Source organism: Drosophila hydei, unplaced genomic scaffold, assembly GCF_003285905.1.
Source record: "Drosophila hydei strain 15085-1641.00,03,60 unplaced genomic scaffold, DhydRS2 tig00008135-arrow-pilon, whole genome shotgun sequence".
In the NCBI taxonomy this organism is placed as follows: domain Eukaryota; kingdom Metazoa; phylum Arthropoda; class Insecta; order Diptera; family Drosophilidae; genus Drosophila; species Drosophila hydei.
Window position 1 is genome coordinate 1659561 of NW_022045844.1, and position 24054 is coordinate 1683614.

General features: G+C 40.3%; 3 protein-coding genes across 3 annotated transcripts in view; 2 read left to right on the plus strand and 1 right to left on the minus strand.

The window, feature by feature from the left end:
- LOC111601114 (eukaryotic translation initiation factor 5B) overlaps positions 1-15111 on the minus strand; it is a 32675-nt gene extending 17564 nt beyond the window's left edge. The window contains exons 1-6 of the mRNA XM_023317562.2: positions 14705-15111; positions 13377-14611; positions 11896-13321; positions 11677-11809; positions 3329-3405; positions 655-850 (exon numbers count right to left, since the gene is read on the minus strand). Coding sequence (XP_023173330.2) covers positions 655-850; positions 3329-3405; positions 11677-11809; positions 11896-13321; positions 13377-14611; positions 14705-14775 — 3138 coding nt within the window. The 5' untranslated portion in view covers positions 14776-15111. The remainder of the gene's footprint in view (positions 1-654; positions 851-3328; positions 3406-11676; positions 11810-11895; positions 13322-13376; positions 14612-14704) is intronic.
- A 350-nt stretch (positions 15112-15461) lies between these two features.
- On the plus strand, positions 15462-20378 carry LOC111601115 (probable RNA helicase armi). Its single transcript, XM_023317563.2, has 7 exons — positions 15462-15584; positions 15676-15803; positions 15896-16786; positions 16847-17275; positions 17390-18949; positions 19005-19808; positions 19866-20378. Exons 3-7 carry the CDS (start codon positions 16388-16390, stop codon positions 20169-20171), a joined length of 3498 nt encoding a protein of 1165 aa, XP_023173331.1. The 5' UTR covers positions 15462-15584; positions 15676-15803; positions 15896-16387; the 3' UTR covers positions 20172-20378.
- Positions 20379-20749: 371 nt separating this feature from the next.
- On the plus strand, positions 20750-22281 carry LOC111601083 (cyclin-J). Its single transcript, XM_023317509.2, has 4 exons — positions 20750-20930; positions 20991-21177; positions 21244-21660; positions 21719-22281. The coding sequence occupies exons 1-4, from the start codon at positions 20856-20858 to the stop codon at positions 22129-22131; spliced, it is 1092 nt and encodes a 363-aa protein (XP_023173277.1). The 5' UTR covers positions 20750-20855; the 3' UTR covers positions 22132-22281.
- Positions 22282-24054: the final 1773 nt, after the last annotated feature.

The window sequence follows — 24054 nt, forward strand, 5'->3', positions numbered from 1 at the left end:
GTTGTTGTTGTTGTAGCTAGCAGGCAGAGGCAAGAAAAGGTCTGCCAACTGGACACAGCTGTGAGCCCAATTAACAGCACAGTGGGAGACAAGACGGTGGCCAGGGACTGGGCGACTGGCAGCGTCGTGCCTAGGGTCGAGTCGACGGCAGTCCGAGTCGTTGTTGAATGCGACTATAACCTAATGATTAGCTATAAATCAAATATGCTATTTTCAACATTATTTGAGCAGGAAGTGTGGACGTGATGCAAGCGTCTCACCAAACAGGCCTTAATCGCTCGTAGAGTCGTTGGCTCACCTGCTTGGTCATCATTAGCCAAGCGCAAGAGAGAGAAGGACTGAAAGACTGAGAGGCCTAGGCCAAGCAGCAGTTGCAGTCAGCCACAAAAGCGAGCTGATTGCATTTTACACCTGTAGCTCGCTTTTGGTGTAATTACTGTTTCGATCAAGAGAGCAACATATATACACATATTAATATAGATCTATCTATAGAGAAGATCATTCATCTTGTTGATCGCAGCTCCGGAAATATAGACGATATAAAAGTTTCTCCCATTTACCCCGTCTGATCATATTAAGATTAGTTTTTGACAATCAAGAGATCATATAGTGATATATGTAATACCTCCCACATTCTTCAAAATCTTGACTCACCTTTAGTTTGCATGGAAAGACGGCAATTGATCGGAATTCTTCGCGTTTCTTTTGCTTCAACTCCTCGCGGTAGCTGGTGAACTTGTCGAACAGATGGTAGATAATGTCCGCTTGGAAGATCTTGACACCCAGCGAATCGGCCATTTCCTGTGCCTCGCGCTCCACTTTCACATCGAATGCCAAGATCGTTGCATATCTATGGAGTGTAGAACGAGAAAGAGTTGGCCAATTAAATCTATAACAAATGATCATCTTCCATTACAATTATAATTATAATTATCATCATCATCATCATCAAATATCAGTAACTATTTGGGTTTTCCTGTCTTTGACTATGTCGAACAGCGCCAGGAAGCGTCAATAATTGAAATGAAAAAGCAGAAGAAGAAGTAGAAGCCGGCGTCTATTCTACTTCGTCTTCTTGTATGGTCAACGTGCTTTCAAAGACAGGAAACAGTTGGCATTAAGTCGATACGTGCCACCTTTTGGAGTCAGCCGACAAGGGAGGTTCCACAAATTGTTGAACAACTCGAGAAGGTTTTCTTTCTTTTTTTTTTTTGGAAAATTGTTTGGAAATTATTTATGACTTAGTGTTAAGTAATAGCTAAGATCATAACAGAATGATTGGGGTAAGCTTTGGATGTGCTTGGGAAGGCCTTCTATGCGATCCTCGCATAAGTCTTTCATTTTAAAATATCTTTCATTTTACAGACTATACGAATTCCATTTATTTAGTCTATAAACATTTTTCGAAAATTCCAAATCAGCTTAAAGAAATTCCAAAAGAGGAAAAGTTTAAATTAATAAATAAAACTCATTGTTAGCTGATCTTTCGCATTGGGTGGTTAAATGTTTTTTATGTTGCCTCACAGTGTAAGAGTTGCCATAAAGACAGTTAAAGTTATTTTTATGATGCTTGTGGAAAGATAAATGTGGACAGCCAAGGACGGAATCATCATCATCGTTGTCAGGGAAGATACTTAAAAAAAAAATCAACAAAAAAAAAAAACAGAAGAAGAACACAAATTTCGTGATCACCTGCAGCGTAAAAAGCAAAATTTTATGGTTAAAAATTCCGCGCGCGTAAGAATCATCAATAAATAAACGGCAACACATAGTAAAAATGTAATATTGTGTTTATAGCCTGCCAGCGAGTGCATGCGCTGTCTCGCTCACACGAGAGCGCACGCAGAGCGGAAGAGCGGGCAAAAGAGAGAGTGAAAAGGGGGGTGGGTCGCAGTGCTTAGTTTGAATGTAATATTGAGTTTATGGTCTGCCACTCACTCATGCGAAAGCACTCCAAATTTGAAAGATAGAGAGTGACAGAAAAAGGAGCAGAAAAGAGAGTGGAAGAGAGTAAGAGGAGAAAAATCGGAGAGTGAGTTACACTGCTTCGTACAAATGAAATATTAAGTTTATAGCTTGCGAAACTTTATAGCTTCAAACTCTGGCTCACTCAAAAGCAATGCAAAGTGAAAGAATGTGAGAGAGAGAGGAGAGGTGCATATGGGTGAGTGCTTTGCAAATGCATAAATAACTCAAATGGCTGCGCATGCGCAAAGGGCCGGATATGTTTGGCAGCGGAAACGACACGTCTATTACATGGGCGTTGATATGCAGATACAAATGTGGCATTCAGATACATTTGTATCTGCATAACTACATAATTCTATTTTATTGTTATTGAAGTTCTCGCCTCATGTGATGCAGTAATGTGAGCGTGTGGGCTGAACGTTTTGTAAATATATATGCAACTGTTGCTACAAATGTATCTGCAACTGCAAATATAACCACAAATGTATCTGAAACTGCGAACGTTGTTTCGAATGTATCTGTAGGTGAAAATATATCTATACTGAAGCTGAAGCTATTTAATTATCTGTGTATAACTGCAAATGTATCTGCAAGAGCTAATATAGCCACAAATGTATCTGAAGCTGCGAATGTAGTAGCGACTGTATCTGCAGACTCAAATTTATCTGTAGGTGCAAATGTATCTGTAAGTTCAAAAATATCTGTTAGTGAAAATGTATCTATACTGAAGCTGAAGCTGCAAATGTATGCCCAAGTGCAACTCTAGCTGCAAATGCATCTCTCTCTCTGTGCATCTGCATTCGCTTTGTTGTTGCTAAGCAGAGCACAAAAATAGTTGTCGCTGCAATTGGAAACTTCTCATTCAGGGGCAGCGACTCGGCTATTTGCAAAAGTAACTCTAATGAGATAAAGCCGCCGTCAAGGCATCATTTTCCTAAAGGGTATCTGTCGCGCACAACAATAAATCATCGGGCATCGAGGCAGTGGAAAGGAAAGTGCATTCTCTGATTGCCGCTAAATGAATCACTTAACCCACAGCAACCACAGCCACTCGGAGTCCATGTCGGCTATATCAGACACGCTCTTCAAAGAGCCGCACTGCACATTGTTTATAAGTCTTTTGTTCTTTTAGGTGTCGAAGCGAGCGGAAGACGAGGGAGGATGGGGAATGACCAGTCGCTGGTGTTAATAAAGTTAAGCTGCAATAAAATTGAATTGTTCGCTGAATGCAACATTGTTGTCTCCAGCAACTGATATAATAATGATATGTAGCCGCTGCTTATAAATGGACTGCAGATCGTTAAAATGTTGTGGCCTCCGCTTAGAGTCGTTAAGGATTTAGTATATTTGGTTAACTTACTGCGCCTCATGCTCCAACATTGTCGAAGCCTTCATCACATCGCGCTTCACCACGGGACCAATGCGAATGGCAGAGTACTGTAAGAAAGAGAAGTAGAGACAGATAGAGAGAGTTAAGAAATTAGATTATAAAAATCCTAATAAAAATATATTTACATTTCAATAGGTATTACGCACATTTAAATGCCAAACGCAATATCTCTTGAACCATAATCAAATTTCAAATTCTGACGCAGCAAATAAAGTTACCCTAAACACAAAAATAAAGTGGTTGTGGGCGTAGGAAGTGCGTAAGAGAAGCCGCAAAGCTAATTAAATAAAACGCACGACATCGATACGATGTACGGGTGCCAAAGGTAAAAGGTCAACTGACACCTGCAAACGCATTGCTGACGTCAGCACTTAAGCACGCTCTCGGCATGGTCAGAGGGCAAGGGTTGTTCGCTGACAAGGCTTACGGCTTGAGTGCCAGCCAAAGACAATGTTCGTCTCTCAACAAATTGAATAATTGCGTTGCTTATTTTATTTGATTTTGTTTTTTTATAGTTTGTTCTTTTTTATTGCTTTGCTATCCCCCTGTGTTTAGGTCTGCACGTTCCGGTCAAGACTTCCGTTCTTATGCACATCTATTTATCTACATTTCGGGCCAACTTCCTTCGCGCTGTTGATTTCATTAAAAATGCGGTCGCAACGTGTTTATGAATGAACATTAAGCAATAAGCTCTTCAAAATGTTGTTGTGTATGTGTGTGTGTGTCTACGATGCAGGAAGAATTACTTCCGTTGTTATCGTTGCTTTTTTGTTTTCATTTGAACGAATGTACATTTACTCATTCATTCATTTACTCATTCATTTGCTTGTTGGTTCACTCATTCATTTGTTTTCTTTTTTACGCTTGCAAAGGGTATTCCAACTCAAGCAATTTATATGTGATGCTTGTGTAGGATTTAGCTTCGACTGCTCAAAATAGAGGGCAAATCTATTTTTCTTGTTTAAATATATACTACATAAAGATGTTTCTCATAATAATTTTTAATTTCTATACTGAACCGTAGGTATACATTATTTCTTTCAGTTGCCCTGCCAGGGTATTTGCTCTTCCATAACCTTGTTTAGTTTCCCTTTTATTTTTTTGTTGCTTGTTTTTATATTGACGTTCTTGTTTTTGTTGTTTGTTCTGTTCTTGGCAGCAACTACGTCGCATTAATGAAAACGTTGGCATTGTCCACTTCTTCTTCTTCGCGCACTTCCTTCCTTTCATTCTTTTAGTGCCTATATGTAGATATATAGTACATGCCGCAAAAACATGAGAAAAAGCGCACAAAATTAAATTCATTCATTAAATTCAGCGATACAATGAATGCGCCATGGAGTAAGAAAGTGAAAAAAAAAAACAAAACAGAGGAGCGAAGTGTAGAAGACAACGCCTGAGTTAGAGCTAGAACGAGACAGCTAATTGAGTTGCTGGCAGTAAAATGGATCACACTTTTTAACCGTTTTCTTTTCATTGTTGTTGCTGCGCACTTCTTTTTGACATTCTCCTTCTTATTGCCTAAACTGGTGTTAGCTATTTTTTTCTCTTGCTTTTTACGTTATTTGAGTAGCAGCAACAATTGTTAGAATTGCGAGACGAGTAATTAATTTGCTGTTTCAGCTGGCTTTTGCTGCTTCTTCTTCTTCATATTCTCCTGATTTTGCATTTCGTTGTGGGCGTCGTTGCATTCGCATATTTGCATGCAACTACGTCTCGATTACAAATTGTTGCCAACGCTTCGCGCTAAGCATGGCCGAGTGCCTCGACTTGCGAAACTTGCTATGAGTGTGAATGTCTGTGTGAGTGTTGTTGACTTTTAATTAAAATGCATAGGGGGGAATCAAATTACCTACACTACCATAACAACGTATCTACGTACTTACATATATATGTACGTATGTATGTATGCATGTATGTAGCCCCTACCATGTAGCCAATGCTGATATTCCATTACGTCGTCGCCCGCAGAAGCAGCAGCAGCAACAGCAACAGCGACTTACAATTATGGCAAAAGTAGCCACAACACTAGCAAAAACACAACAACGACTTAGTTGATGGCTGCATAATTACAATTACTGCCCAAATACCTGAATTAAACAAAACTAACTCAACGGCAGCCATTCACAAGTTGCATGCGTTTTCACTTATACTCTATATGAAGTAGCTTAGCTATAGCACCCAATTTGTTGAATAACAGCATTGAAGCTGGCGCTTTCTCTCTCCTTCTCTGCTCATACTCTTTATCTGTCCTTTTTATTTTCTTAGCTTTCTATCACTCTCTCTATTTTCTTTACTATATCATGTTACATTTTGCAGCGTATTTGCTTGTTCTGCTAATATACATTCTTTTTTTTGGCACATTCAAGTTTTTGCTTTCTTGTCTTGAATTGCTGTGTGTGGTGGTGTGTGTGGTTATTTCTGCGCAATTTTTCATTCATGAAAGAAAAACGTCACGGACGAGCTAACAGACTCCGAGTTAGTTGCTTGTTACGTATTTTTCATTCATAAAAGAAGAGGAAGAAGAAAAAGTAACAGACACACAGAAAAAAAATTGTTGGCATGAATGAAACTTTGTTTAGTTGTTGCGGGTGTTGCTTGTGTACATGTATTTGTGCATATGTGTGTGTTTGTGTGGGTATACTAATACCATTACCAAAGCAAAAAAAGAAAAGAGTTGTATAAGCAAACGCAGCTTTTTATGAATGGCAGCTTGGCTAGCGACGACTACGACTTCGATATATTTGGTTGTTAACGACAACGAGAGACTAATGTTAATGAAGCCGCAGTTGGCAACGGAATTTAAGCACAGATTGCAGGCCAATTGCATAACGGTGCTTGCAACAGCAACTGCAATGCACACAAACGTTGCACCAAAAGCTCTCCCTGCCTTCCTCTCTCTCCCTCTCTCTTTGTGGTTACTCCATGTATGCGTTGTCTTTGGTGTCTCATAATAAAAAAAAAAAATATATATGTATATGTATATTGCAAGCTAATACACTGCGCACCATAAATCTGCGTCCGAAAATTTGATGGCAATGCATACTAGTTGAAGGAGGGCTGCCATAAAAATGAAGTGGTTGCTCATAATACGATTTCCTGCTTTAATGTGTTGAGCATATACATAGATACGACTATGTGGGTCACTACTCAAATCATTGCGTTTCCTCTTGACAACATGTACAATATCAGTATTTGTAACTGCGCATAAGTAGTTTATTCGTATATGCATATTTAACAACTTGTAAGACCACCCTCTTACTGAACTACAACTAGGCTGAAGCTCAATGTTGAAAAGGAAACGAGGATTAGAGAGAATTTAAGGAAGTCAAAGAATGACATGAGCATATTTTACTTCAACAAACATATAGATGCATACACATGTTCACACAAAGACATACCGTTTTAACCTTAAATTTTTTCCATTGTATTTTGTAGCGGTTTTCATATTTGAGAACGCTTTTGGTTAATGGCCTTTGGGTGTGAAATTCGCGAAACCATTTAAATTGAGGGGCTGCTAATGAATTATTGTTATTTGTATAAATATTGTGCGTATTGCTATTATAAGTGAATTATGTTAATCTTCGACGTAAGTGTGTATATCTGTATATGGATGTGTTTGCATGTGTGTGTTTATGTGACGCACGCCCCCGCTAAACACATGGCCTGCAAGATAAAGATGGCAGATGGGCAGCCAGGCAGACAGCAACAAGTGCAATTAATTTTTATGAATAGAAAGCGCGGCTGCTGCTGCTGATGCTGATGCCGTTACGCCCTGCCGCGTCGTGTTTAATTTATAGAAATGTATAGCAAATGTTTATTTGATCAATAAAATGAATTATTGTACGCGAGCAGATGTGCGTGCGAGTGAGCGAGCGAGAGCGTGAAAGACAGAAAGAGGGAGAGCTTCTGTTCAGTGTACAAACAAGCAAACTGTCTGCCAAAATGAATGAAACAACAGAAATGAAAAAAAGCAACAACAAAAACCCAACAGCCAATAAGCATCATGGGGGCTGCAATTAAGCAGAGCGCAAGTGCCAGCAGCTGAGTGCGCAACACAACGAAATAAAGAGTAGACGAGCGAGAGCGAGAGAGAGTAATGTATGTATGTGTGTAATTGATTTGTTTTCCATACAATTTATTGCCTGTCTGCTGCGTGTGCTCTTTTTTCTTCTTCTTATTAGTTTGGTGAAGCGTGTGTTTCAGTTTTTTGGCGACACTTGCAGAGCTGGTTATTGTTGCCATATGAAATGCGCTCAACGAAATGATGAATGAGCACTCAAGCCAGACAGAGCGAGAGAGCAACAAGCAGTCCATCAATTGAAGCCGAGCTCATCAAAAAGAGAGCCGCACTCACTCTCTCGCCCAACTTGTTGTATCTATTTAAAGTGTCGATTGTTTTCGGCTCGAACATTGTGCCGTAAATTAAACCTAAACGACTTTTTAACGCGAATGGCAATGTGTCTGAAATCAATGAAAAACGTATTTTATTTTATTTATCTTTTGTTTTTTGTTTTTTTTTTGGCTGCCGTCAACAACAACAAACACACACAAGACACTTAAATGACAATTTCCGGTCAGTTTGGTCAGAGCCAATATAAATTGGAATCCCTGTTAGTATTTCATAGCGTGGGTGCATCAAATAATTACTGGATCCCAATGAAATACACAAACACATATTCAGATAAACAACTATATGCATATATATTGAGTAGTTTGATCTGTTGTGATATTAATGCCATATACGAATTTCTCGATGAGAGCGCGAGCTACTCTATAAAAAGCTCATTAAGCTTAAGAGTGGAAGAAGAAGAACTAGTTGTATAACAAATTTAGTAGCTATATATAGCAAGGTTTGAGTATAACAATTAAGCTTTTACATACGAGTAGAAGATATGAATGAAATGTTAAACTTCATAACAGTTTAAGTAAAGCTTGTTACTTACAGTATAACAGTTTAAGTATCTATGTATAACACTGTATAGACAACTAACTTTTACTTGAGAGTAGAACAGAGTTAGAACAGTTTAACTAATTAGTATAACTTATAGCTTATTATACATAAATATAACAGTTTAACTGGGTATACAAAGCAATCCAGTTCTTGTTGTATAAGTCTATAAAAACTATACCAAAAGTGTAACTGTATAACTGTAATACGAGCATAAGTATAATAACTATTCATAATGAATTCATAAGCATAACACTTCATCGTGTTACATAATGCACTTTCTAACTGATGTACCCTCTGCTAGAGTTAATTAAATAGTTGACAAGTGACATTTGGTATTTGCGTCGGCGCTAGTTAGTTACTAAATTTGGCTTAAACGAAGGCGGAACTTGTTACATAGCCGGCCGGCCCGCTACCCACATAGCCCACACTCAACTCAACTCAACTCAACCGAACTCAATTCAAGTCATGAATGAATGAATGAATGGCAATCAAGCCGCTCGCTGTCCGTCGTCCGGCCGGGTGTCACGCTGTCAGTCCGTCCGACATTTTGCCATAATTGATTTTTGATGCAAACGCAAAAAAAGTTGACGGCGACAAATTTTTGCGTTCCAAATGTGTAAAACGAACTAAGTCATGTGAGTGGCCTTTAGGGCGGCTATGCTAGAAGTGAAGTTACCCTATCTCAAATTTCAAATTAGATGCTCGAAGAAAAGTTATCCTGTATCAAATTGCATTTCAAGCAGGCGTGATAAGTTTGTCAAACTTTGAATTCCACACGTGATTCCTATTTGATCAAAGAGTATGATTCTTTGGATTCTGGGCATCGCCAAAGATTTTTCCTGTTATTTTCTTGATGTTATACTAGGTATTACTAGGTATCACTATATAGTAGATTAAATATCTAAGCTATAATACTTTGGATTACATTGTAAGCAGCTTCCACTCTAGAGATCTCAACTCATCTCAATGTTTTACATTGAATAGCTGAGATGACAATTAATCACCTGCCACAACAACGTTCCACTTTACTTGCCACACAAAGAGTGTTTTTGTCAACTGTTATACGCCTCTGACTAGCATTATGTAAGCTTTTATTAGCCAATTTGCATAGTTGTTGCCTCCATTGCGTTGGCGTCTTGGAATCGGCTTTAGACTTGAATTTGGAGACTTTGCAGCAATGATGGGAAAACTGCTCGCTGCTGCCTGCATAAAAAGATGATGAAAATGTGCTGATGAGACTGTGGGAAACCCTACAAAGCATGTGGGCTGCCCCTAATGAGCTTGTAGTGTTAGCTAATTGAGTCGATTCTCGGTCTGTGGGCCAAGACTAGTTTCAGTTACCACTTAAAACAAACTAAAAGTAAATTAAATATTGAATTGGAATATGGAAAGTCGTTTTACTATTTTCCACGTATATATATATAGTAGTAGTAACACTATAAAGTAAAGTATTGACCACCAAACGATTATATATGGAATTTAAAAAGAAAAGTTTTATATAGTATAACAGTTATGGTACTGTTATGCTATAACTGCTAAACTGTTACTGTTATACTGGCAGTATTTAAGCTTTAACTTTAATGGTACTCTTATACAATAATTTTTGGGGCTTTTATTACTGGGACTTTTATACTAATAACTGTTATACTGTTATACAAGTAGTTCTCGATACATTTCTTCAATAAAAATTGCAAATGCAATAAGAAATAACAATAAAAAAACAGAAATATCTGATTACACTGTCGACATATTATACCTATGTATGTCTATATATATAAATATTCAGAAAGCTATAAATTCTATTTATTTTTGTTACTTCCGCTGAGCATTTCCGCTGCCTGGCATCAATTTGAACACCAAACGTGTTCTTTAACAAAAACAAACAAAAAATGCCAATAAAGATTATGTAGTATATATATATATGATGTATATATCATGTATATATATGTGATTATATAGAAAATGTTTTGGCTGGCATCAAATAGCCAGGCATCAAATAGCCAATGTTAAGAATTCATTCATGAAAGTTTATATACACATATAAACAATATATATCTATAAAGCTGCCATAATCATTCAGTTACACACATATATATGCCTATATATTGATAAATTTGTATACATATAATTATATATAAGTAGCTGCATATATAGCATGTCTCCATCTATATAAATATATATATAGAGCGCAAAGTATTTTTAGTTGATTTTCAATCTTTTCGCCATTGGAGGGGTTGGGGTTGCGAGGGAGGGGGGTGTACAGAAGATTGGATGCTTTGGCTCTTTTGGATGGGGCAGTGCGTGTTGTTGGCTATGCGCCCGCCTTTTGGCTGCTTGTTGCATGAATCATTCCGAATGTGGCCGGGTTTCTAGTTGTTATTTGTTATTGCTGTTGTTGTCGCTAATGTTGTTGCAACTATTTGCACTGCATTTATAAAAATACATTTTATGTTTACGCCAACAACGTCGACGTTGTCTGCCGCGTTGGCTACGCAAACTGCGAGCTGTGCACCGCGGTCTAAGCAACCGAAGGAGACGGAAACGCAGGTGGCGGCACGCAACTCGCGACTAGCAACTGGGGAGATAGGGAGCTGTGGAGCTGTGCAGCTCGTGGCACTGCGAATCGGGGAATCTGGTCACTGAGGTTTAGGCAGACACCGCCGACGTCGTCGCCATCGCCTCATGCACTCATAATTTTCCAAAAATACTTTTTCCTACGACAATTTACAACTTTCTCTTTTTGTTGCCATATTTCACAAAAAATTTTGTTTTTCAAAATAAATTCAAAAAGAAAAAAAGCAAGTCATAAATAAGTTATTTGTGGCCAATTTGTTGGCTGATTGAACACTTTGATTATAGTTTTCTTTGATTATCAGTTTTCTGTATGGATTTAAAAATATAGGCATAATCATCTATATAGGTAAAAGTATCTATAAGGGTATGCGAGTCTAGATTTATACAAATATCTTATGAAGGATGTTATTATAAGGCCAAGTAGCGGATATGATCATAAAGGATCTAGATCAAACTAGAGACTATACAGACAAGCAGGCATGATCGATATTCCATAAAGGATCTTTAGGTCCAGGTAGCTCTGTTTGTTCATTTGTCTTGCCCTTATGTATTACAACTATAAGAATTTAGATATTCTTAAAAAACACGCTGATAAAGTCTGATGATCGATAACTTATTGCATTTATATCGATATTAAATCGTTCAGCAATTTCTCAGCCTTTAAATTCACGTCATCTATCAGCAGTCGTCTAAACTATCTACGCATTGTCGTACCTATCAATGTTTCCCTCTTACACAATAACTAGGTGTATAGTCTGACAAAGTTTGTAACTTAACTAGGCTCACTTACCGGAATCTTTGAAGTGCGTAAAAATTCGAGCAGAGCTTCCAAGGAGCCCAGCGTAGAGGCTTGCACATAGACGCCCGATTGAGCCAATTTGATGTGGCTTAAAGCGCTCTTCAGTTCGCGGGCAACTTCCTCTCTGTAAATAGGAATGAAATAGATCAGCAAATGGACTATACGGGAGGATCGGCTATAATAGACTATATTAGAGTTCGTTTCACCCACTTGCATATTTCGACTTCATCCGGCTTGTGCGCAATGAGCAAATTGATGCCAGCAATTGCCTTCTCCAGATCCTTGGCCGCTATCTTGACACCCTGAGCTGCCTTCACCTCCTTGTACTCCACATAGGCATTCTTGACACGCAGCTCCTTCATGGGCTGTGGCATCAGCAGCGAACGAATTTGCGTAGTTATCGGGCCATCGGTGCCAGCTAGGATCATTGTCTGGCCCTCGCGTAGGCGGCCATTGATCAGAATGGCATCAATGGTGGTGCCCAGACCGGGTATGGCCTTTACCTCCAGCACTGTGGCCTGCAGCTCCTCGGAATACATCAAGCGCTTGGCCAGCATATTCTGGCAGAAGTCCGTGATCATGAACAGCAAGTTGCCCATGCCTTCGCCTGTGATGGCGCTCGTTGGCACTAGAGAGATGTAGGTCTTGGGATCTGTGTTCTCATAGAACAAAGCGGCATTCAATCCTTGCTCAGCAAATTGCAGAATAACATCCTTTGTGCGCTGCTCAAACTCCAGCTGAGTATTCGTCTGCTGCTCCTTAATCACATCCCTGACATCACGACGAGCCAACACCTTCCAGTCGTAGAGACGATCGATCTTGTTGAGGGCCACAATGAAGGGGCATTTCTTCTTCTTTAGCAGCTGTATGGACTCTATTGTTTGCGGCTCCAGGCCGTGCATAATGTCCACAACCAGAATGGCAATATCACAGAGAGATGAGCCACGATTGCGCAAATTACTGAACGACTCGTGGCCAGGTGTATCAATGATAAGCAAGCCAGGCAAGCGATGCTCGAAGCTGGCCACATTTTTAACATATTTTGTTTGCTCCTTGATGGCATCAATGGGCACATTGGTGGCGCCAATCTGTTGGGTAATGCCACCTGCTTCTGAGTCCTGCACGTGAGTGCGTCGCAGCTTGTCCAGAATCTTTGTCTTGCCCGTGTCCACATGGCCGAGCACACACACAACGCCCGCACGTAACTCGTCTGTGGTGCGTTTCTTCTCGGCGTCAGCTTGACGTTTGATGATGCGCGCCTCCGCACGCAAACGTCGCGACTCGGGGTCGTTGGCCAACTGAGCATCCTCCTTTTCGGACTCTTCGCTCTCATCCTCCGACTCATCGCTGTCATCATCGGTATCTCCCTCATCGTCATCTTCGGATTCGCCCTCATCCTGCTGCTCATTTTTGCCGTTGTTGGTCGTTGTTGTAGTTGCTTGCGAGGATTCCTCCTCGGGCTCCGCCTCGCTATCCGTGGCATCCCAGCTCTCTTTAACCACCTCCACTTTGGCTGCTTGCTCAGCTGCTGCGGCAGCAGCTGCCGCTGCTTCTGCTGCCTTTTGTGCGTCATCTTTGGACTCACCCGCTCCATCATCCTTGGGTCCCTTCTTCTTGTTGGGCCTTATGCGTGTGCCTGAAAAGTATTCAAGATTATTATATGCACCATTCATCTAGCATAACCGACTCACCTGGTCTTGGCGCACGCCTATCATTCGGATCGGGTATTTCCAAGCCCTGTGCTTTGAGTGATTCGAGTAGCGCCTGTGCTCGGGCACGATCCTCCTTTTGCTTTTTGGTCAGAAGTTTTCCTTCCGCCTTGAGGCGGGCCTTGCGTTCGGCCTCCTTTTGTTTTTTCTTCTCTTTGCGCTCGGCTTCTATGCGCACAGCTTCCAGGCGCGCTTCTTCGCGCTCATCTTCGAGTCGGATACGCTCTTCTTCAAGCTTCTGCAAACGCTCCTCTTCCTCTTTGCGCTTCTTGAGCTGCTCCTGCATGGCAGCCACGATCGAAGCAGACATGCCCTTCTTCTTGGTGTCCTTTTTATCATCCTCAGCCTCAGCTTTCTTATCCTTTTTGCCTTTTTTCTTGCCCTTGCCCACCTTAGTATCTTCGGAAGCTTCATCGGCTTCGGCTTCAATCTCAGGCGTTGCTTCCTCAGGCTCAGGCTGGGGTTCTGGCGCTGCTGCAGGGGCGGGTGCTGGCTTTTGCTTTGGCTCTAAAGCTGCTCGTTGCTTGGCCAGTGCCGCCTCTCGCTTCTGTCGCTCCTTTTTCTCCTTCTTCTTTTGAGCTGCTGTCTTCATGCCGCCTCCTCCCTCTACATCATTCTCATCATCTTCGGCTTCAGCTTCCTCGACAGCTGCTGCAGCTGCTGCTGCTGTTGCTTGCTTTTTGCCCTTCTTCGACTTCTTGCTTAGGTCTTCCTGTTCAGGCTCTGCTGCCGCTACTGCTGCTGGTGCTTCGCCCGCATATTCCGCCTGCAGTTCTGCCAGCATCTTATCCAAGTCCTCGTCATCATCTTTGCCCTTGCGCTTTGACTTTTTGCCCTTCTTCTCGTTCTTCTTCTGTGGCTTAGCAACCAACTCTTCCTCCTCCTCGTCGGGTGAATCGTGTGCCGCTGGCGCTTCATCTTCATCCTCGTCGTCCATTAACAAATTAAAAGCGGACTTCTTGGACGGCTTCTGACTGGGCGCCTCATCAGCAGAGTCATCATCTAAATTCTTAGACTTTGCCTTGCCCTTGCCTTTCACATTCAACTTTTTTACAGCCTTTGTAATGGTCTCAACTGAGGCATCATCCATGATTTCGCTGCCCTCATCCGAAGCATTGGCATTTTTATTGTTCTTCTTCTTGTTTTTGCCCTTCTGCTGGTTCTTCTTGTTGTTGGCGCTCACTTGATCGTTGTCCGATTCTAAGACTGCGGTTTCACTGAAAGATATAGGTAATGAAGTTTTTGAATAAAAACTTTGCCAACGTTGCCATCGTGGCAACAACAACAACAACATAAATAATAGTACTAACTTTTCGTCTGCCGATGATGCGCCCTCGACGTTAGTCAATATCTCTTTCTTGCCCTTTTTAGCTTTAACCATCTTTCCTGTCGTAGTCTCAACACGCTTCTTCTCTGAACACCCACGAAACGCCGAAATGAATTCACTATTAAAAATCTAAAACGCGACACAGAGGTAAACGAAGTCGGCAAAGACGAAGGCGATGAGTGTCTGTATTCCTGCTTTTACAGTTAAAAAGAGTTTGTGCTGCTGTTTGGTCTACTTTCAGTCGCCTTACGATTGCTCCTTAATTATGCGTTAAGTCCACAATTTGTTTGCTTTGCCAAATAAAAATTTCTGAATTTTTCTTTGCACGCCGATTTGGTTAGCGAATACGATGCACCTGTGCTAGAGGTGAGGAAATAAACGATAATGCTATCGATAGTGTGTAAACTTAATTTACTATCGATAGTCGGAGTAACAAAGGTTGTTTTTGCTCCGGCAACAATAGTAACAGTATTCGCGAAACCTAAGCACTGTTTTTGGAAAAGCCTGTTAAAATTAATTTTTGTAACCGTTAACATATATAAATTGTACGTGGTTTAAGTCCAATATTCTCTTCTTGTCACCATAATACTTCATTTTGTTTAAATTCATTTAGTATATGAATATATTTTGCCAAACTAAATGAACTTTTTGTGTGACTGTTAATAACATTACACGATAATGTTAACTCTTAAGACGCTAAAAACATATGTTTTACAATTTGTGGATTGTGCTTATGTTTTAGGTTATGTGGACCGCCTTCCATCAGTTTCGTCTCGAGCTTCGAAGTTTGCAAATGTCCGATTGAGTTTCTGCTTAATAAGACTAAAAAACGTATAATTTAGGAGTACTGAGCGGTTTTATAGGTAAGTTAGTATTACAAATTATTTAATTCGTATATATAGGAGTTAGATATTAGTTATTTGTAGTAATGCATTTTGTTTTATGAACTTGCAGCGCAAGCATTTTCATATATTTGTTGAGAGCCTCAAAGGATTATGTCGATTATGTCCGGCGAAGCAACAGGCATCAACGAGAGTAACAATACAGCCAGCATTTCGGAAGGCAGCAGCAATAGTGCTGAGGTCAGTTGAAATTTGAGGACTGCTTCTCATGTTTATATATACAAAATATAATTTGTTTTTCATTCAATTTCCTCCCTCCCTTCCCTCTTCAGATAAAAAAACTCGACAGCCAGTCCACAACCAAAGTAATTTCGTTGATAACAAGCGAGAGCGGTTACAAAGAGGAGTCGAACGACAGCCATTTGAATAGACTGCAGTTTCTGCGGAACGAACTGAATTATATTATTGAAACGGACTGGATGTACGAGAGCCTGGAAAAGAAACAGCAGCAATAGAATACAATTTGAGAATTTGAGTAATAGAACGATAGAGTAAGAGCGAGCGAGGAGGAACGTTCGAGAAGAAGATTGCAAGAGAGAAAGAAGAGCAGCAGAACACGATTTCAGGAGAGATTAGGAGCAAGCGAGACGGAACATTTCTAGCAAAAACATTCGAGAAGAAGACTATAAAAAAAACTCAGGAAGAAGAACGCATCGAATAATATTGAGAGAAAACAGTCGATAAGACTGGAATAGAACCGCAACAATTGAGTAACTACACAATACAATAAATAATATACATAAAGTTGGATATTCGAAGAAAAAATGCTCTCGTTTTGGAGTCGGATTTTCCAAAACAACGAAGATGAGCTGGATCATAAGCGCGATTTGCTGGCCATGGAGCAAGATTTTCTAGACCAAGAGGGCTGCAGTGATAGCAAAGTTACCTACGAAACGAATCTCATCGGGGACAATGATAGCGATGAAACTCCCACTTCGTGTTCATCCCGGAAGGGCGTCGTCACACATTTAACTGAACAAAATGGCATTATAGACAACTCGTTAAGCTTTGAGAAGCAGGTTGCAGCACAGCTCTTCCATGAGCTAAGTGTGGGGTGTGTGATTGAGTACTTGGCATATCAGCAGGACGAGGACGACGCCATCAAGGTAATCAGAATACAGAAGATAGTCGAACAGTCGTGGGAGAAAACAACGGAGAAAAAGGTGAGTCACAGAGCATAATACATAGATCAACCTCATATAACAACTATCATATCTGGCCAGGTTAAGGATATGCTGGAGTCCCTGAAGCTAGATCATCCAACCTATTTCAATATGCAGCTGCGCAACATTTTGGGCATCATCACGCAGCGCCTACCCTCTTCCATTAAAGTGGATACAGATTACGGGGAGTTGACCGTTCAGTTGGACAGCATCGAAACGAATTTTATACCCAAAACGGGTGATGAGATTACGTTGGAGTGCCAAGTGCAGCTAGACGAGGGCTATGTGGATCAACAAGGCGAAATATTGGAGGTGAAGAAGATCTTTCCCACACGCATCGAACCGAATCAGAAGTGCACTGTCGAACGAGTATTCGAGGAGTTCACTGTACTCACCTCGAGCGCCTATGTGCTTAAGGAAGATGTGCCAAAAGGATATCAATTGCATCTGGGCGATATTGTCCAAGTAGATCTGATCGAGTGCAAATATGTAAGGGAATTGAATTTCTTTCAAATATAAATATATATAGGCCCAGCTAATTGTTTGCAAGGGTATTTCATAGTCTGCTACATATCTCTCTTTTCCGCTCTCACAACAAACCAGGCAAAATACTCTCGACGTGCCATCAAGTTGGTTATGCTGGAGAAGAACTTTGGCCAGATCAAGAACAATCAGATAAGCTCCTCATCAAGCAGTAAGCGAGCAGTTGCCATCGAGGGCGAGGATCGCTTCATCTACACTGAACAGTGGAAGAAACACAATGTCACACTTAAAATCAAAAACGAGGGCAAACGCACCTTTCAGCTGTGCAGCATTAATATACCAAATGCGGCGGATGCACAGATCAGTGTCGTAGAGCCCATTAGCTCGAGAAGCATTCCAATTGGTAGCCAAATCTCATTGGTATTCCAGGTGTACACCAAGTTCATTGGCGAATCGAAGGAGTTCTTTAGCCTGCAGTTCGACACGTTTAAGGTAACACGCTTTTTGACCATCATCGTCTGCGAATCGGACCAGGAGGCTATCGAGGCGAAGCGTCGTCTGATTGCCTCCGAGCAGCTGATTGTTAATGGACGCAATGCCCGACAACGATCCCGCTTCTATGCCTATCAGGTGTATGCAAATAAAAATCCATTGGTGCCAGGCGAATCGATTGCCACCAAACGACGCTTTGTACCGGTGCATTTGTCCAACTATGATGTGCCTGAAAAGCTGTGCGCTATAGTGCTTAAAACAGAGTCGGTTTCGGATGTGAGGGAACTGTTGGGTCAGGAGTATCCGTTTCTCAATGAGAACCTTAACTTTGGCAATTATGGGAAACGCTTTTCAGCGATGCTGCACCTGGAAGAGATCGACTATAGCATTAGCTTTCGCAACTATGATCGAGAGCGAGCTCACTTCAATCGCGAAGGGGAATTTTTATCACTACAAATCGAGAATCTTGCCGAACGTCGTCCGTCGCTAGTGCTGGGCGACACGGTGAACGCCATCAATCCCTGGTTGGAGTCAGACAGCAAGGAGAACAAGCTGTTCCAGGGAGTCGTGCACAAAGTCTTCTTTAATAGAGTCCATTTGAAATTCAATGCCAATTTTCAGCAAAAATATAATGGCGAGGATTATCGTCTGGAGTTCCACTTCTCGAGATTCGCTTTCAGGAAGCAGCATCATGCCACATCCCGCATTGTTGATCACATGGGCGACAACTTTCTGTTTCCCAGCAAGGTTGGGAAACGCGAGCACCTTCAGCTGGAGGTCGTGTTAAAGGGTGATGACATGTATCTATATGATGACAAGTTAAACTGGTTCAATACCTCGCTGAACTCCATTCAAAAGGTGGCTGTTTACAATGTTCTGAGAGGCGATGCAGATCAGATGCCCTACGTAATCTTCGGACCACCCGGCACCGGTAAAACTGTAACTCTAGTGGAGACCATCCTGCAGCTGGTGCGCAATGTTCCCGGCTCCCGCCTCCTAGTGGGCACACCATCAAACAGTTCCGCAGATCTGATAACTAAGCGCATTATCGCTAGCAAAGCCTTGAACCATGGCGATTTTATACGGCTCGTCTCACAGAATCAGGTGGAAAAGGATCTTGTGCCGCCAGACCTAGCGCCTTACTGTGCTACCGTCGACATAGGCACCGTGGACTCCGCGCATGATAGCGTAAGTAGATTGATATATATGAGCCTAGATTATATTCAAATTTCTTCATTTTCAGATGATTGTTACGGACTCAGGCTTGAAGCTGCGTTGCCAGGCCAAGTTTTTGGGCAAGCATCGCATTACCATCAGTACTTGCACCACGCTTGGTAACTTTATTCAAATGGACTTTCTGCCGGAACACTTTACACACGTCCTGATCGACGAGGCGGGCCAATGTACAGAGCCCGAAACAATGGTGCCAATTGTCCTATTAGCACGAAAGCGCAGTCAAGTGATCCTTGCAGGGGATCCTCACCAGCTGCAGGCGATTGTAACCAGTCGCTATGCGAGTGATTTGGGTCTGGGTGCCTCTTTTCTGGAGCGCCTACTCCAGACTCCGCCTTATCGCAGGGACCTGCAACGCTTTCCCGACAGCTCAGGCTATAACCCAAGTGTGCTGACTAAGCTACTGTACAACTATCGTGCACTGCCCTCCATCATGTCTGTGTACAGTAAACTCTTCTATGACAACGAGCTCATTTCCATGGTCTCTGAAGAGAATTCTCGCGAGGCGCGCTTCCTAGCAGAACTGCAAGCAATCTTCGAGCCAAATCGTGACATGCCACGAACTCATGGCACCTTCTTTCACGGCATCATGGGTGAAAATATGCAGGATATTGATTCGCCCTCCTGGTATAATCCTGCAGAAGCACGCGAAGTCTTTCTTCTGACCATTCTACTCTATCGTCGCAATGTGCTACCTGAACAAATTGGCATATTGACACCTTATGCCAAACAGGTGAAAAGTCTACGCACGATGTTCATTGCTGCCGATGTATCTATGCCAAAGATTGGCTCTGTGGAGGAGTTTCAGGGACAGGTAAGCAGTTGATCGTTAACTTGTCCATATTTAAGTTTATCTTCTTTGGTCTTTTAGGAGCGAGACATCATGCTCATATCCACAGTGCGCTCCTCAGAATCCAATCTAAGATCTGATGCGCGCCTCAGCTTGGGTTTCGTACGTTGCAATAAGCGCATGAATGTTGCCATCTCTCGCGCTCGTTGTCTGCTGGTCATCTTTGGTAATCCTCTCCTGCTCGCTGTCGATGATTGCTGGCGTCATTTGATTCTTTTCTGTGCCAACAACAATGCGTACTTTGGCTGTGAGATGCCTGCGTCGATTTGTTCGCAGGGCGATGAATCTGACAGCAATCATTCCGACTACTCTGATTTAGTGCCTTAGTGCCAACGGGCCATATAATATATAGAATACCTAACCAAAAGTTCCTGATCGGCTAGATTAATCCAAAGTCTCGAATCAAAAAAGAAAAACAAATTAAATTACTGACGAATTTATTTTCATATACATATGTAAGCATTCCATCATTGACTCAACAATTTCCCCTGAATTATAGAAGTTGAACTTCCAAATAAATTTTTACTTTTTTAATAAACTTTGTTTTATTATCGTTTAGGGCATTGTTATGCTGCCTAGTGATGGATTCTTTGCGTGACTCGTTACGGGATCATCGTTTTAAGATCGCGTCGAGACTCACGAGCATAGTTATTTTAGTATTTTAGCTATTATATGAGTATATACATTTGTTAATAAATGATTACCTGTTGGTAACATCGAGTTATGTGTCTATCAAAGAAATTGATGTGCATGTGCATGTGCATGATTCTGACTCGTTATTCGTGCTGTAAGGTGCTGTATCGTGCTATATCGTGCTCATCTCTACATCTCCTTAAACTGCAGCAAATATTAAACACTTAACGGTTATGTTTACAGTGTGTACACACTGTGCTTTTACCGTTAGTGCCGGCCATGTTTTTGACTGCATGTTTTGTGCGCCCATCCGCAATGAGTTTCTGCAAACCAATTCAAATAGTAAATAAAAAAATATTAAATTAACACACGAAGAAAATGACAAAACCTGCGTTAGAACAAAACATCTTTATGCTCAGCGAAAAAAATGAGCATGAAAGAAATCAAATTGAAGTAAGTTAATTGAATAAGTTGTGATATCTAAGAAAGTTAAGCAGGGACTACTTTTCGCAGCGCTTATCGAAATTGCAATGGTTGAGCGACTATGCAATCGACATCTTCAAAACGATGAAGGAGTCAGAGATGCGTCGTCGTCCCGTACTCTATATGTCCACACAAATGGACCAGCGGCCAAAGCTGCTGCAGCTTTGCCAACTGATCACGAGGACCTATAGATTGAGTCGATCCGCTTTGCATTTGGGTAAGTGCAAACAAGTTTTTAGATGTACATTTCTATAAGTCTAAAGTATCCTTTATGTATGTTCAGCCATTTATTATCTGGACAGGCTGATTGATTTCTATACCATCCGAGTGGACAAACTGCAGCTGATTGCCTTAACCTGCCTGCACATAGCTGCACAGATCGAGAATCAGGATGCGTTTGTGCCGCGCTACAGTGAAATGAATCGCCTGATAAAGAATTCTTATACGGCTTTCGAGTACAAGGCCGTGGAGCGTAAGGTGCTTACTTTCTTCGAGTTCAATTTGATGCGACCTACGACGGCGAGCTTTGTGGAAATGTTTGCCTGCAGCTTCCTGACACGCGAAGATTATGCAGCCTATTGCCAGCAACTCGATGAGCACCCCTCGCTGGCAGTCAACTATCCGCGCTTTAATTGCTTTGAGCAAATGTTGGCCACACTCGCTCAGCTGCTGCTGCGCATTTCCGATTACACGCTGTGCAGTAAGCTGAAATACGATATCTATCTAAATTTATATTAAACAAATCTTAACTTATGTAGTTAACAGTCTTTGTAATGAGCCGCCTTCCCTGCTAGCTGCCAGCTGCATTGCAGCTACGAGACAGGTGTGCGGAATTCCCAAGCGCTGGACGCCCTATCTAACCCAATTGACTAGCTATACAGAGCAGATGGTAGAGCCATGTGTGGAATTTATTGTAATATATCACTATTATCAGGCTACAACAGCTGTTAAGGAGCAACAGCTATTGGAGAGCAGCAACTGGTCCAGTCCGGATTCTGGTTTTGAGGAGCAGCTCTTAAAGCCCCAAATGAAAATTGTCTCAGTTGAAATGGAAGCCTTCAATGTAATCACAGTGCAGTTGCAAGCAACTGCCAAACGTAGTCGAGAAGAGGTTTACGAGGACCAACAAACGAAGCGTTTCAGAATGGACGAAAATCAAGGACACACTTAGGATTACTATACATTATTATAACAATTTATATATATGCACAATCACAATTGAAATAGTTTGTTGTATTATCTATTTGTTAAGAGAAATCAAATGAAGTTTAAGTATTTCGTTTGAAAATAAGGACTCGATGTTTATGTTTATACACAATTCTAAAAGAAATATAGATATATATTAAAAATATATATGTAAACAATAAGTGCCTTCGAAGAGCACAACCCAATTTAAAAAAATATAAAAATTATTATTAAAAAGATATCATATAAGCAAAGACAATGTGAAGATATATATATAATCTAGTTTGGACTTAAGATGGGATTAAAGAGATCTAGAAATATTATGCTGGCTTAATACAAACATATACCTTTAATATGTTAAATATCTATAGGATATTATCTATCCTCTTCCCACATTTTTTCCCAAAATAAAAACACAATTTTCCTTTCTGTTTTCCATGAGAAGGCTTTTCGGTGTTTTGTTTCTTTAATATTGTAGTTGTAAAGGATTTTCATCTTTTTTCATTATATTTCTTTTGTTTCATTTAGTTAACTTGTGTTTTTATATGTATTTTTGATTTGTCAGAATGTTTTTTCAATTTTAAGTTACATTTTCTTTAAAATTATGTTACAATTGGACCGAAAATAGATTTCTTTTCATTAATTTACAATTTCATTTAAAGCATTTATCAAAAACTGAGTGTATATTTCGAGTTGTCTGAGTATGTGTGTGTGAGTGTGTGGGGATGTGTGTTTGTATTTGTTTGTGTATATTTGTTGGAAATACCTTCTCAACCTTCCTCTGCTCCATCTAACATCGTTTCAATGTCCTGTCAACTTGCCTACTTCTAACTCCAAATAAAAAAAACAGTCACAAGGCGCTTTTCCCTTAATGAAAAGTGCTTAAAAACTGTTTCGTATTTTTGTTTTTTGTTTTTTTTTTTTTAAAGTACGAAACACTAATTATTTAAGACTGATCATCAACAATTGAAATTTAGAAACTACATTATAATATTAATTTTTACAACAATTAGTTAAGGTTTTTTGGTTGCATTATTGAGTTTTAGCAACGACTAACTTTTTTCGCTATTTGATTGGATTCTTTTGTATATATATATATATATATATAGTACTTATTCAGATTTTGAATTTTGTTTAAAACTCATCAGTATTTGTCGATGGGGTGTACAAAATAATGTTGATTTCTTTATCGTTATTACAGCTTACAATTTTGCTTAAAATCTAACGCTAAATACAAGTTAAAGTTGTTTGTTTGTTTGCTTGTTTGTCTTGTTGTTAAACACGTTAAGCTTACGTAACTAACTTACTGAATTTGATTTGTAATTGTATTTGTATTGTTTATGAAAAGTACTTTATATATATAGATGTGTGTATGTATAATAGTTGTTGATTTTATGCTTAAAATATATAGACATTTAATTTGGCATGTATTGCGTATATTTCGCTCAATCTCACATAAAGTCAATTCAATTGAGATATTCTCCAAATATACATATACAAAAACAATTATGCAAATATACACAATTATTTACATTTTAACATTTGTTCAATGCATTGTTTAAAATTTGCTCTGAAGACCAGTTTGTTTGTTTTGTTTAGGTTTTTAATTTTAAGGTTATCTATGTTGTTAAAGCTATAGACTCCATATGGGATAGTTGTTGCGGGTGGGTGGGAGCTAGATTCATCAAATGTAGTAGAAAATTTTGGAAATGCAAACGTAATGGACTAGCTTGAAGGATTTGTACAACATTCAATTAAAAAAAATATATATATTAATTATTTAAATAAATATAGATACGATGTTATGAATGTAGTTCGGCACTAGGCTAGGGCAGCTCAATAGGGATTTGAAATTTAGGAATAAGCTTAATTTATATATATATATGTATGCGCCGTTGATTAAAAACTA

Bases quoted from the DNA above. Each gene is read 5' to 3' on its own strand.
- LOC111601115 (XM_023317563.2), top strand. From the start codon at position 16,388: ATGCTCTCGTTTTGGAGTCGGATTTTCCAAAACAACGAAGATGAGCTG. The intron at 17,276-17,389 runs GTAAGGGAATTG...ACAACAAACCAG, and splicing joins ATCTGATCGAGTGCAAATAT to GCAAAATACTCTCGACGTGC. The intron at 18,950-19,004 runs GTAAGTAGATTG...CTTCATTTTCAG, and splicing joins TGGACTCCGCGCATGATAGC to ATGATTGTTACGGACTCAGG.
- LOC111601083 (XM_023317509.2), top strand. From the start codon at position 20,856: ATGACAAAACCTGCGTTAGAACAAAACATCTTTATGCTCAGCGAAAAA. The intron at 21,178-21,243 runs GTAAGTGCAAAC...ATGTATGTTCAG, and splicing joins TCGATCCGCTTTGCATTTGG to CCATTTATTATCTGGACAGG. The intron at 21,661-21,718 runs GTAAGCTGAAAT...TAACTTATGTAG, and splicing joins TTCCGATTACACGCTGTGCA to TTAACAGTCTTTGTAATGAG.